At 37.4% G+C, this 15,142-nt stretch overlaps 1 protein-coding gene across 1 annotated transcript in view; it reads left to right on the top strand.

Moving 5' to 3' along the window:
* The window catches only part of ASAP2 (ArfGAP with SH3 domain, ankyrin repeat and PH domain 2), a 261,971-nt gene extending 249,115 nt beyond the window's left edge, over nucleotides 1-12,856 (top strand). Inside the window, exons 27-28 of the mRNA XM_074288099.1 lie at nucleotides 6,927-7,049; nucleotides 11,607-12,856. Of these exons, the coding sequence (XP_074144200.1) occupies nucleotides 6,927-7,049; nucleotides 11,607-11,681 (198 nt within the window). The 3' untranslated portion in view covers nucleotides 11,682-12,856. The remainder of the gene's footprint in view (nucleotides 1-6,926; nucleotides 7,050-11,606) is intronic.
* Nucleotides 12,857-15,142: the final 2,286 nt, after the last annotated feature.

Raw genomic sequence — 15,142 nt, forward strand, 5'->3', positions numbered from 1 at the left:
CCAGAAGAGTCCTGATTTTGAAACTGACAACCCCATAAAAATTTAGTTCTTGATAAAATACTCTTCTAGAAAGATTATAGAACATGAGAATGCTGCTGCAGAGTACAAGTCAAGCTATTCTAAGATTTCGTAGGCTTGAGAAAAAACACAAATTCATAGGTAGGAATTCTCACTCAGCCATTGCTGGAGCCTGTTCTGATACAGGGGCCTGTTCTGATGAGTTATATTACAAGGCCCAATTAATATTTTCCCTTCCCTCCTCACTCATCAAAAAGAAGACAGAAAATATTTATCACTTGAATGTTCTAACTACTAGTGCCATTAAAAAAGTTCAGATGCCAGTCCTTTCCAGTCCCTCATTTACTGAGGCACCATGGACAGTGGTTCTGTACCCAGTGACATAGAGCAACTATAGAATGCAAAATAATAAAGAGTATATTTCCTGATTGTCTCTGAGCAATCTGAGGCTCCTGGACAAATATTGAGGAGAGATAGCCACTGGATCAGTACAAGGGAGTCAGCGGGAAGCTTGTGAGTAGTAGTCACTCTGGCAATATCATTATGTTTGAGGGTGGAGTCCTCCCTTCTGTGGGCAGAAGCATGGGAAACCCTCAGGGAACTCCGTCCAGGAATCACTTCCTACCTACAAGTCCTTACCCCAGACCAGGTGGTTCTAAATATTCCAGTTCTGTTTAACTCACTGATGAGACTGTATTGTCAGCCTGTTGCTGACCACCCAAGAGTCAGTGGAGCCAGACTTTTTAATCCCTTTTGGGTAGCATATTCCAGGTCAATGGCAACTACTTTCAACATTTTCCTCTTGGATCTTGCTTCAGCCAAGGCTTAAGCAGAATGAAAATGATTACTACCCTTCTTGGGTTAACTTGAGGCGCTTCCATCTCAAAAATAGGCTAAAGAGGGTTGTTGTAGATTAGGTCATCTCGAGGAACTCCTCATCAAGCAAAAGAGGGTGCACAAGGACCAAGGGAAGAAAATCAGACTTGGCCCTGGTCTCCAAATACCACTTCTACTTAGTTAAGGAGACATCAGGGCTGAACAATTTTTTGAGGGGTATTTTCCTTGTTCCAGGGCACAATGAGGACTCTGGTACAAAGGGTGACAGGTAAGGGCTTTAGCGCCTGTATTTTTTTTTTTCTTTTTTTTTTTTTTTGCTGAGGTAATTGGGGTTGAGTAACTTGCCCAAGATCACACAGCTAGGAAGTGTTAACTGTGTCTGAAACCAGATTTGAACTCAGAACCTCCTGACTTCAGGGCTGGTGCTCTATCCATTGTGCCACCTAGCTGCCCCTAAGCGCCTGTATTTTGAGGAAGATTTCCTCGAGTAATTTTTTGCATGGAACCTTTCTCCTTCTGTGTGTCCATAGACTCCAGGAGGCAAGGGAGTCAGAGATAAATACCTCAACAATAAGGTTTTTCCTGAGGACATTACTGTGGTAACTGATCTCTGGGCTATTGCTTATGGCTGCTTGGAACAGAGCTCTAGCCAAACTTGCCAAACTTCCTAATAATAACATAATTAGGATATAGCCAGGCAGATATGTTAGTGAGGTATTGGGCACTTTTGAAGTCACTTTGTTGCCTTCAAAGCAAGCAGCTTTCTCCAGACTGGCACCCTGGGGTGTCTCTGTTTCCAGGGATCTAGATATAATCTATAATCTAAAACCTTAACACATTATGCAGGTGACTATATAGCCCAGTCTCTGATGTTATTCACAGCTGTTTTGATAGGTTCTGCCATAGGATCACTCATAATATATCATCCATAGACATCTGCAGAGATCTCACCCTGAGGTCCTTCAAATACTAGTGCCTCGGCCCACTGGCAAAGGCAGGACTATTCAAATATCCCATAACAAGGTTGAATTGTGAACCTTCAAAAGTAAAAACAAATGAAGACTAGCTTTCAGGGGAAATAGGGAAAGAAGAAAGCATGTTAGATCACTCATACCAGACCATTCCAAACAAGCATTCTTTATATTCTTGGTAAATTCTGTGTTAGCCAAAGGAGCCTTATTGGGAGGAAATAATCTGGTTAAGACACCCCATCTTCTGAGAGATACTATTCATTCTTCCCTGCCTTCTGGACCAGCCAGATAAATGGTGGCAACAGTAACACCTTCGTGCAATAAATCTTTAATTACCGGGCAAAATTCCTCTGTTCTTGCCTAAGTCTGAACTGAGAACTGTTAACAACTTCCTTGGGGACATTGGAATAGTTTTTAGTGAGGCACCCAACTGTTGATGTAAGAGCCTTGGGTTTGTCCCAGGATTGGAAACTGATGGTTCATGATATTTGTGCCAATGGAGTGGGAAAGGGGAGATGGTCACTAGGTGTGATGACAGCTTGTATCTGGGGGACCCACTTCTAAATTCACTATGGTGAATTTGCCCACAATAGTGTGGCCAAGTCCTTTCACTGGTCTGGATATTCCTTGATGAATGTCAGGATGCTGGAGAATAAAAGACTAGCTTGTATTCTTTTCTATTAGTAAGTGACCTGTGAATAGGAAAGGCCATGAAAGAGTAGTTATCTCCTAGAGACCACCATGTTTCTGTGGCCATTTTTCATTCTAGGACCCCTTGGCTTTGTACTTGCCAAAGTTTAGGGAAATGCTTCCATGTTCTTGGCTGCCTCTTTGCTGGCTTGCTCAGAGTCCTTTTCCTATTACTTTCCTGCTCATTATCTTGACAGTTAATAGCAAGTCTCTCCTTTCGCTCAAAATTTTCCCAAAATTATTTAGCTACAAGTACCTACTCTCAGATATGCTAGAATTGGATAAAGCAGGTATCCCTATGCCCTTCATATTGAAGGCTGTCATTCTGGCTGCCTTCCCCTGAATACATCCTAGTTGGACTATACCCAAGAGTCCTGCTCCTTCTCCTGTGTTTCCACCGTGTCTAAGCAGTAGAGACAGCTTGCATGTTGTCAGCTGCAACCACAATCAGGAAAAAAGGTAGCATAAAACTTGTCAGGCTTCTTGAAGGAATAGGAAGCAGAGAGTGGGTGCTCTTAGCTAGGGTGGGAGGTTTGGATCCTTCCTATCTTTTCTCTATTTGGACCCTATATCATGGCACTATCACCATCTCATAGCTAATGCCCAGAGCAGGGAACATTCATCCTTGGGGATCTCCCAGGAGAAGAGGGATGAGCACATCTCCAGGACAGGATTGTCCATCAGCACTGACCCCTTTGTATCAGTTTTGCTGAAATCTGTGCAGATTCCAGGGATTTTTTTAGGAGCACCGAGACTGGGCACAGTTCAGAGGAGGCTATGGAACCACTGGGATAACTTCTCAGGCTTCTGCAGTAGTTTTCTGATCAGAGCCTTGAGATCAGGACAAATTAGTGACCTAACTTGCTCTGATATTCAGAAGGACTATAAGCACCTGCCTTAGTGACGGCTGTAATTGTTACCAGGAGGACTTGAGGTGGACCCTGGGAGGGGGCAGTACTATCCTCCAGATCAGTCCCAGACTATCTCGTCTGCCTTGATGACTGCTCTAAGTGTTTCCAGGAGTTCTTAAGGTGGACCCTGGGAGAGGGCAATATCATCCTCCAGGTCAGTCCCAGAGTGACTATCTTGTCTAACTTTGAAAGGGTTGGAACCCCTCCCTCTTAGCCTTGCTTATCTTGGTGGTAGGTGGCTTCTAAGAGACTCCAGCAAAGATCTTTAGGGGATATACAAGCCTTTGATAGCACAGGCAATTTGTGCAGGCATCTTGGGAGAAGATAGCACAAGAGATTCTTTACCTTATTTCTAAAGGGGAAACCTGGCAGGCTCATGCCATGGAACAAGTTGTCAGAAACCTGAGCTGGGTTCTTTTTTTATAGGCGAAACAATAACAAAAGTGGCATAAATTCTTATTTTCATTTTAACTGTTGGTCCTTTCTTTTTTATTCTTCAACTTGGACATAATGCATGGACATAATGCAGGTTGCTTTCTATCCCAGAAAAGTACCTTGACCCCAGGCATAAGACAACTCAGAAGGGATCACTGCTTTTTTGGCAACACTCAAAAACGGCACATTATTCAGAAGGGAAGTATTCCCTTAGGTACAGCACTCCTGGTGTTATAGCCAACAGAGGCTTTAAAATACTATTTGTTAACCAGTGTTTTTAATTCCCTCCTATATGCTCGACCCCAAATCAATAGTTCCATTTCCCATTTTCCAGAAATCCCATGCTTTAGTTGCCAGTTGCTTTTTTGGTCTCTTGGCTCGGGTTAAAGCAAGATCCTGGGTTTGGGAACTTACAGGAAATTTGTACTTGGAAAACTGATAGCAATAAGTTTTTATTATGTAGTACAGGAGGCAGGCAGCCAAAAAAAACTAGAGAAGCAGCAAGTGGGCAAACAAAGCATATGTATATGTATGTATAAACAAAACACATTATATAGCAATATATAGACAGGTTTTTTCCCACAGATACAAGAAACTAACCTAGCCTGAGGGGTCATACAGGGAAAGAACATGTTCTAAGATGAGCTTTAGGTAGCAAAATTTCAAGCCCTCAAAATGGATGTGGGTGAGAACAGTTAACAGATGGCAAGTACAGCAGGGGACATTCCCGGTCAGACCCAGATGTGATAGAAAAGTTTTTGAGTTCACTTCTCAATACAGTCTTAGGTGAGGTTTAGGTAGGGGGAATTTATTGGGACCAGACCCTAGGAGAAGATCTTAAGGTAACTGTCAAGCAGAAGGAAGAGAATGACTAAGAAATCACTGTAGCTAGGAAAGAATTTTGTCCAGCCAGAAGCAATATTATATGCTTGATTCCGAAATCCCATAGGTCAGAACAATGGAAAAGTACAAACTTTGTCCTTGTATGTTTTAGGGGCATTTGAATCACTTTAGGGCAGCTAGGTGTGCAGTGAGTAGAGCACCACACTTAAAATCAAGAAGACTTCTTTGTTAGTCCTATGCTGGCCTCAGACACTTACTAGCTTTGTGACTTAACCCTCTTTGCCTTGGTTTCCTCATCTTTAAAATGATTTGAAAAGAAAATGGCAAATTCCTCCAGAATCTCCACCAAGAAAACCCCAAAATGGGTCTGACTGAAATGACCAACTACAAGAAGGACCACTTAGACCATGTGGCTTTGTATTGGAATCCTCTCATTATAACAACAGATGGTATAGTTGATACTAATCATTCTCATTCAGCCCTGAGACATAAGTACTATTATTATTTTACTGAAAGGATAATTGAGCAGGATTTAAGCTTAAAGCTTCTTTATTCTCTATGCTACCTAGCTGCAATCAATGAACACATATTTATTTGGCACCTTCTATGTACAAAGCTCACAGAGAAACTATGAATGTAAATATGAAGGAAAAAATTTTAACTTTCTGGCCTTGGGGCAGCTAGATGGCACAGTGGATAGAACACCAGCCTTGAATTCAGGAGGACCCGAATTCAAATCTGGTCTCAGACACTTAACACTTCCTAGCTGTGTGACCCTGGGCAATTCACTTAACCCCAGCCTCAAGGAAAAAAAAAAAAAAAAAACTTTCTGGCCTTAAGGAGCTTACATTTTATGAGGGGTGAAAGGGAGATGGTTAGAGAGGTAGAGAAGAAGAGTATACAAGTACACAAATGTATTTCAAAGGAGAGAGTAGTAGGAATCAAAGGAGCATTCACTTAAACTCAGATTTTTGTTCTTGCATAAAAAGAAAGGATCTGTATATGAAAACACTTAATACTGGAAGTGATGCTGAAGTAATAGGATATCTTTCTTGTTCTTCCCATGTGGGTGAAAGAGTTTGACTACTGAATGACTGTGACCCTATTATTATAAGAAGAGAATAATAGTAGATACCACCCCCCGCTAGCTTTAGGCAAGTCTTAATTTTTCTCAGCCACTGATGAGGTGATGTCTGAGATTTCCTTTCATATCTAAAATATGTGAAGTAAAGCCTATGAAGGTTAATATTTCCTACTGCTAACCTGAAATGACAAATATTAACAAAGAATTGGAAATTATGGGGGGATGCTCAAAATTGGGGAATGCCTGAACAAGTCATGGTATATAATTGTGATGGAATACTATTGTGCTATAAAAAATTATGAAAGGGATGGTTTCAGAAAAACCTGCAAAGATTTGTATGAACTGATGCAAAGCAAAGTGAGCTGAACTCGGAGAATATTTTACACAGTAACAGCAATATTGTAATAAAGATCAATTGTGAAAGACTTAGTTACTCTGAACACAATGTTCTACAATAATTCCAAAGGACTGATGAAGAAAAATGCTATTCTCTTCCAGAGAGAGAATTGATGAACTCTGAATGCAGATTGTAGCATATTTTTTGCTTTTATTTTTCTTTCTTTTTGCACTATGGAAATATGTTTTACCATATACATAATATCATGTTGTTTGCCTTCTCAGTGGCTAGGATTGGGGAGAAGGAAGGGACTAGAAAAGACTACAGAATTTGGAACTCAAAATTTAAAAATGAATGGTAAAAAAAAAGAAAAAAGAAAAAAAATTGAAAGAAGGAAAAAAATGAGTCCAATGAAGCAAGGGAAGATTTGTGTGAGTGAAGTTAAACAATCAGGAGAATGATATAAACTATAAGAACACTAAAACAAATTCAAAACAAAGCTTTACTCTGAGGAAATGGGTTGCACTTTTGGTTTGCACTTGTTTGTTTTTCTTTCTTTAAAGAAGTATTCTTTGGTACTCCTTTAAAGGTTTCTAACTATGTTTGTTAGAAAAAAGTTTTTACTACAATATGAAAACTTAAATAAATTTTTAACTCCCCTGCTATGTGGATATGTAAAAAGGAGACATCCAGAAAACTGCACTAAAAGGTGAATTGTTCCCATTTTCCATCCTAAGTCACCATTAACTGTCTCTATCATAATGACTTGTTGAATTTTTATTCTTCTTTAAATATTCCAGACGAAGACAAAACCCAAAAGAGTAAAAGCTCTCTATAATTGCGTAGCTGATAACCCTGATGAACTAACATTTTCAGAGGGAGATATGATCATTGTGGATGGTGAGGAAGACCAAGAGTGGTGGGTGAGTATGGGGTAGAAAAATTGTTTGGGGGAACATTGAATTTAATATCCTACAGTCCCTGGGCTTTGGTGTATTGATCCATTGATTCTTCCTCCCCGCCCTTGCTTTTCTTTTATAAGCCAGAAATGTCTGCTAATAAGACTGAATCGGTTTGGTTTCATCTCGCTCCTCCTTTGTCCACTGTGTGGGATTAATCTGTTAAATGAATGAATGTCCCAACCTTGGCAGTTAATGCTTCCTTGAAACATAAAGGCCCTGATGCTTCCCTTCTGGCCTTTATTAACTACTTCAAGAGCCTACTCAATTTAATCTACACTTGAGCTTTCTGTTTCCTTGATTGATCTATGGTGATTCTTTCCCTTGACACTAAATAAAAAGCAGACTAACTCTCAAGAGTTGTATGTGCTAGGGATTACCAGTTACTGGGAGATTTATCTCAAGTGCTCCCTTTTCATAGCTGTCTTGCCATGTTAGGATAATGGTAATCATAATAAATGTTACCCATTGACTGATGCCTTAAGCTTGCAAATGCTTTTTTCTTGAAGCAATCCTGTGGGGTAAGTAGCCCAAATATAATCATCTTCATTTTTCAGATGAGAAAATTAAATCTTGGGGAAGTCAAATGCCTTGCGCCAGGATCTTAAGGCTAGTAAATGTCCTACCTGGAACATTCTAATAGAATCATAGCATTTAGAGCCCCAAAAAAAAGATCTCCGAGACCATCTCTTGCAGTTCTTGACCTTAGAATTCTTCAGAGAGTCCATGGCCTTGGAGAGGACAAAAAAGATCACATCTTTTATTTTCACTAACCTCTAGCAGAAATTTAGTATTTCATTCAATTATTTAAAAGTTTATTCTATAAAGAAAGGGTACATAGGCCAGTGGAATTCATAGTACCAAAAAAATTTAGGAAAGCCCCTTACTTTATATAAAATTTTCCTGATTAAAAAGTTTGCTACAGGGATTCTATCTACTGTAGTGTGGTCCTACCTTGATCTTTCTTAACGATGATGTAAGGATATCTTCAGTAGCATTCTAACTGTTCACTTGTCAGTCATTCTTCACACTTGTTTCATGATCAACCTATTTTTCTTCTTATAGTACATTTCTTTGATGACAAATTTTATTTATTATTATTTTTATTATATATATATATATATTTTTTTTTTATTTTTTTTTTTTCCCCCTCCTTTTTCCGAGGCTGGGGTTAAGTGACTTGCCCAGGGTCACACAGCTAGGAAGTGTTAAGTGTCTGAGACCAGATTTGAACTCGGGTCCTCCTGAATTCAAGGCTTGTGCTCTATCCACTGCACACCTAGCTGCCCCTCTTATTTATAAAACATACATGTGAAATTTTTTCAACATTGACCCTTACAAAACCTACAGTTGCAAATTTTCCCCTCTTTCCCCCCACCCCCTCCCCTAGATGGCAAGTAGTCCAATACATGTTAAATATGTTACATTAGATGTTAAATCCAATATTTGTATACATATGTATACAGTTATCTTGCTGCACAAGAAAAATTGGATCTAGAAAGAAAACCTGAGGATAACAAAAATGCAAGCAAACAACAAAAAAGGGTGAAAATGCTGTTGTCATCCATACTCAGTTCCCATAGTCCTCTCTCTAGATGTAGCTGGCTCTCTTCATTACTAGACAATCGGAACTGGTTTGAATCATCTTATTGTTGAAGAGAGATCCATCAGAATTGATCATTGTATAGTCTTGTTGTTGCCGTGTATAATGATCTTCTGGTTCTGCTCATTTCACTCAGCATCAGTTCATGTAAGTCTCTCCAGGCTTCTATGAAATCATCCTGCTCATCATTTCTTACAGAACAATAATATTCCATAACATTCATATACTATGATTTTCAACCATTCTTCAATTGGTGGGCATCCATTCAGTTTCCAGTTTCTTGCCACTACTAAGAGGGCTGTCACAAACATTTTGACACATATGGGGTCCCTTTCCCTCCTTTAAGATTTCTTTGGGATATAGGCCCGGTAGAAATACTGCTGGGTCAAAGGGTATACACAGTTTGATAACTTTTTGAGCATAGTTCCAAATCGCTCTCCAGAATAGTTGGATTCATTCACAGTTTCACCAACAATGGATCAGTGTATGACAAATTTTATTCTGGTTATTCTTCAGTTTCTTATTGGTTAGATGACACACTAGCTCTCACTTTGCCTATTGCAGAGCCCCTGGACGACATTTATAACTACTCAACAGTTTGCCCTTACCACCCTCACAGGAAAACCCAGGTGGATGATGGTTGTCTATTGCATAGGCTGACATTAATTTGGAAGGACAATTTATAAAAAATGTCCAACAAGTATGTATATCTGGAATAGAAATTAAAGTTGACAACAGGAGGAAAGGTAAACTGGATTCCTTTTAGGAAATTCTTTAATAACTCCCTAGATTTTCTCAGAAAAAAAGGGATCAAAATTCATATCTTTCAACCTAAAACACTATTACTAGGCATAAATATAAAAGATTTTTTTTTTTAAAAAAAGGAAAATGATCTATATGTACAAAAAATACTCATAGCAGCTCTATTCTCAGGACAAAAATAATTGGAAATTGAGGGGATGCCCATCGATTGGGGAATGATTTAATAAAGTGTGGTATCTGATAGAATATTATTGTTCTATGGGAAATGATGAGCAGGATGCTCTTGGGAAAAAAAACTCTAAAGTCTTCTGTGAACTCAAGCAAAGTGAAATGTACTATATATACAAAGTAATAGCAGTGTTCTGGGATAACCAGCTGTAAGTGATTTTGTTATTCTCAGCAGTACAATGATCCACAACTACTCTAAAGGACTATGATGAAAATCCTTTCCATACCTAGAGAAAAAACAGATTGTGTCTGAATGCAGATTGAAGCATGTGTGTGCTCTTCTCTCTCTCTCTCTCTCTCTCTCTCTCTCTCTCTCTCTCTCTCTCTCTCTCTCTCTCTCTGTCTCTCTCTCTCTCTCGTTTTTATTTTCATTAGGATTTGTGTTTTCTTTGATAAGTTTTGTGGAAATGTTTTACATAACTTAACACATGGTTACTTAATTGTGGATGGGGATAAGGGAGAGAGCCTAGAACTCAAAAATTCTAAAAACAAATCTAAAAAAAATTATTTTAAAATGCACCTGGGTGGGGGAGCTAGGTGACACAGTGGATAGAGTGCTGGTCCTGAAGTCAGGAGGACCTGAGTTCAAATCCAGCCTCAGACACTTAACACCTCCTAGCTGTGTGAGCCTGGGCAAGTCACAACCCTAACCTCAGGGGGAAAAATATAACTCCCCAGATCTTCTCAGAAAATAAAGGGTCAAACTTTTAGCTCCAACATTTTACCAGATATTATGTGGCAGCAAAACATGGACTAAACCTCTGAAGTATTGAAAGTAAATATCACATAGATGGCAATGGAGAAGTACTAGCTAATTATAGCTTGTTTTAGTTCCTATTCCAGTTTTTCCCCATCCATCGAAGTCATCTATAGTATGGGTAGTAGTTACACATTGAACTTATCAAATATTTAGAGCTAAAAAGATGTTAAACATAATTTAATCTTCACTCTTAAATTTTATAGACTGTAAAACTGAAAAATTAAGTGTTTGGCCTAAAATCACACTGAGGAGATAAATGCCAAAGCTAGATTGAACCTAAATCCTTTCACCTCAACATCTATACTTGTAACTGTACTTCATTTCCACTCTTGGACCTGCGTAGTGATAGTTATTTTTAAGTAAATAAATCGTAATATTTTGATATTCAAGGGGCAGTAAATGAAACTTCCATATGTTATCAGCTCTTTCTTGGCCTAAGTACTTTATGAATACTACTGATCTCTTAAAACTGTTGTAAGAAAAGAGCTTTGCAAATCATTTGTGCTAGAGACATGTCAGTGAGTTAATACAGATGGGAATAAGGTGAGAAGTTTGGTAAAAATATAGGTTTAGTGGTCATCTATGTGATTTTCCCCCCCCCTCCCCCGGCGGTTAAGTGACTTGCCCAGGGTCACACAGCTAGAAAGTGTTAAGTGTCTGAGACCAGATTTGAATTCCGATCCTACTGAATTCAGGGCTGGTGCTCTATCCACTGCGCCACCTAGCTGCCCCTATGTGATTATTTTCTGAAAAAGCAAAAACTTATAGCTAATATCTAGAAAGCCTTTTCCAGCTCAATCCATATAAACCTGACTCATTTTAATTTCCATTAAACAGCCACTGAGGTCTTGACTCCAACCTGAATTGGAGGTAGTAAAAAATACCAAAAGATCCAAGTTGGCCTTGTGTTTACATCCCATTTTCCAGAGAGAGAAAAAGAGAATGGGATTGAGTCTACTGTGTAGATATGAATCTCTTTCCCCTCATTATGAATATATGAGCTGTATCTCAATAGACCACATCATCCAGTTATTTAGAGTTAGAGTGTGATGACTTAGTGAATTTTGCCAGGTTCTCATTTCTGGTACCAGATCCCAGAACAAATAAACATTTGCTTAACCGCTTTGATATTCTCCTAATATAGAATTGTTTTAAATTTTCATTTCAGATTGGCCACATTGATGGGGATCCTAGTCGCAAAGGAGCTTTTCCTGTATCATTTGTGCACTTTATTGCTGATTGAATTTTTGCTACTGAACAAAAAATAGGAAGAAATTTCTCATTTTCACCTTATACAAGTCAACATTTATGTTCCAGTTTCACTATTGGTTCCAAAATTCAAGCCAGAAAACCAGTATCTTGAGTTGTATTGTATTATAATCAACTTTTTCCAATGCCATTGTTCTGGTTTTAAACCTTGGACATAATTTTTATATGTAAATGATTTTAAAGGAAGTTTTGTTTTCTTCATGGAAGTCATTAATATACTCTCTCAAACATACATTTTTACATTTTTATTTTTAAAGGTGAACTGAAAAAATTAATTTTAATATCTCTGAATCCAAACCAGCAGAATTCAGTCTACCAGCTTAACATAAAGATATTTATTTTGAAACATGACATTTAGAAACAAATTCCTCTTGACTTTTTGGGAATTGTAACTTTTAATGTGCTTATAAATAAGTAAGGTCATCTTTAATGACAGAAGCATCTCAATTGTCTTAAGGAAGCAGTAAGAGCATTCACTATTGCTCCAAATGCTTTATAACCCAGCCCTCCCAAGCTAAGGTCATTCCAGACAGAAAGAAGGTCCTGAGTTCACCTTTAAAGGATATTTATTGCTTTGAAATCCACCATATACACACATTTAAAACAACTTGGAAATTTCTGCATTATCTGTTTGTACTTTCTAATTTGTGAGGTTGAGAATCTCTGTATCATTATATGCTGCATGTGTGTATAACCTGTTTTGGAAGTCCTTTACGTAATGTTGATCCTCAACAATTGTATTCACAAGACTACTAATGGTTACTTCAAATTCATGGCAATATTGTCAGTTAATTCAACTCTAGGAGGTTATAAAAACTGCATTTCCTGAATTTGGTTTTAAACTAAGGATGATGGATTGCAAAGCAGTTCTTAAAACCAGTTATGCTTTAGATGTTTTAGAATTTGCCTTCTTGAACTTATTTAATCACTCAGTAAACACCTGTACACACAAGTAGAGTATTGTGGTGGACCATACTATATTTATCCTGAGTCACAGGGGCATTTACTGAAAAACTCACTAGTACATCTTAATTACTGTTTCCTGTTAAGTGTACCACTGCCTTTCCTTCCAAACAGAACAAAGTGCTTGTTTCCTAACTCAACTATGAGTATATGTGTATTTATATAATAAATATACCAGTAAAAACAGTAGTTAACAATGTCTTAAAAATAATTCTGTTCATTTGTCTGTGAACAAATGCCTAGCAAATATCCATAGACCCCAGTGGATGGATGTAACACTATATAGCATTGCAATTCTCACATTCATTTGAATATTGAATCTATTATACCTTTCTTGAATTTAATGCTACCAAAAAAAATTAGGTGATAAAGATTAGCATATATTGAGAAAAGCCTAATTAAAGCTTAATTACATGACCTTGACTATCTACCATTAGAATATATGAGTTCCATAATATGAATACCTGATGTAAGAATTTTGAAGCTTTCAGGTAAATTCAGAAGAGAGTGGCCAATTGTTAATAAGCAAATATAGACTTGGGAGCTTCAAACTAATGCTAGGACAAAGTTATTAATGATTTAATTTTTTTTTTTTTTTTTTTTTTTGAAAATGGTACACTTGATTGTGATAGCCTGTCTTTATCATGTTAAAAGCTTGCGTGTATACCTTCTTAATGTATTAACTCATTTCGGAAGCCACTGAGAAAGTGAAAAAGAAAAAAAAAAAAAACAGAATGTATTAAACAATTGATTGAATTTTGAAGTAGATTTCTTTGTACTTTTCAAAATTCTCAGTAAAAAAAAAGTTTAAATCTATAATTCTAGACTTAGTTTAGCACTACAATTATGTTTATTAATTGATGATTTCCATTTTGCTTTTGGAAACATTTTAATTCCCTGGTAAGATATAAGTAAATAGCTCTGTTTTGCACAGTTCAGTTCTGTCTATTTTAACCCAGATTCTTCTAGCAATGAAACTTGCAGTTGGCCTTTGGATGATTTGGTGTCAGTTGTGAAGTAAAATCAAATTTACTTCAGCCTTTGGATCCTGGTCCCAGACACTACTCAGGTTCAGTAGTACATGTCTGGGATACATCTTGGCATTTTTTTTAAAGTTCCAATTTGGTGGTGCTATTGTGCAGGTAACTAATATTATTCTTCTTGCCAGAGCAGAAATACGTTTTCCCACTAACATCCTTTGAGATACTTGCTCCTTTTTGCAGCAAAAAAGGCAGGCAAAGATAAATCTGAATGCATTGTAGATATCTATTTATATTTAAGGTTTACTTTTCATAAATTTCAGCTGCAAGATTCTGACATTTTGCATTTGCCATTTTTCAAAGCAAACTTCAAGGGATGATGATTGAAATTTTATGCACAGTCTGTTTGGTTGCTGTGTTAACTATTTCAAAAGGAGTGGATGACACTAAATCTGCAGCATAGAATGCTATTTGAGATGTATAATATTCAATTTATTCATTTGATTATTTTGGTGTAGTTGCAGAGCAACTGTATATATTGTATAACCTAAATCAATTCTTATTTTCAATGTCCCGAATGCAGTGATTTATAATTAGAGCATGTTTCAGAAGTTTACTCTTGTTAACCAGTCATTTGGCTGGAAAAAAATAAAATACTTTTAAACTAACTTATTTTTCTTAAATGTGCTTCTGTGTGTAACCTTTATTATTGGGTATGTTGAAAAGAGAGCTTAGTATTTTGGAATGCTATCAACAGTCTATCTTTGGTAAGGGGCCTAAACTGGATAAAATCTAAAAGGCCTTTTTTTTAAAAAATTATCTTTTTAAAAAAATAATATTTTATTTTCAAAATATATGAAATGATAATTTTCAACATTCATCCTTGCAAAACCTTGTATTCAAAATTTTTCTCCCTCCTCTTCCTTACCTAGCAGCAAGTAATCTAACATGTTAAAACATGTGCAATTCTTCTATTCATATTTCCATAAATATCATGCTGCACAAGAAAAATTAGATCAAAAAGAAAAAAAGAGCAAACAACAAAAAAGGTGAAAATGCTATGTTGCGAACCACCCCATTCCCATGGTTCTTTCTGGGTGTAGACGACTCTCTTCATCAATTGGAACTGGCCTGAATCATCTTGTTGTTGCCTGGTTCTGTTCATTTCACTCAGCATCAGTTCTTGTAAGTCTCTCAAGGCTCCTCTGAAATCCTCCTGCTGGTCGTTTCTTGCCGAACAATAATATTCCAATACATTCATATACCACAATTTCTTCAGCCATTGTCCAATTGATGGGCATCCATTCAGTTTCCAGTTTCTGGCCACTACAAAGAGGGCTACCACAAACATTCTTGCACATACAGGTCCCTTTCTCTTCTTTATGATCTCTTTGTAATATAGGCCCAGTAGAGACACTGCTGGATCAAAGAGTATGCACAGTTTGATGGACCTTTGGGCTATAAAATTGCTCTTCAGAATGGTTGGATCAGC

The sequence above is a fragment of the Sminthopsis crassicaudata genome, chromosome 2, assembly GCF_048593235.1.
Source record: "Sminthopsis crassicaudata isolate SCR6 chromosome 2, ASM4859323v1, whole genome shotgun sequence".
Classification (NCBI taxonomy): domain Eukaryota; kingdom Metazoa; phylum Chordata; class Mammalia; order Dasyuromorphia; family Dasyuridae; genus Sminthopsis; species Sminthopsis crassicaudata.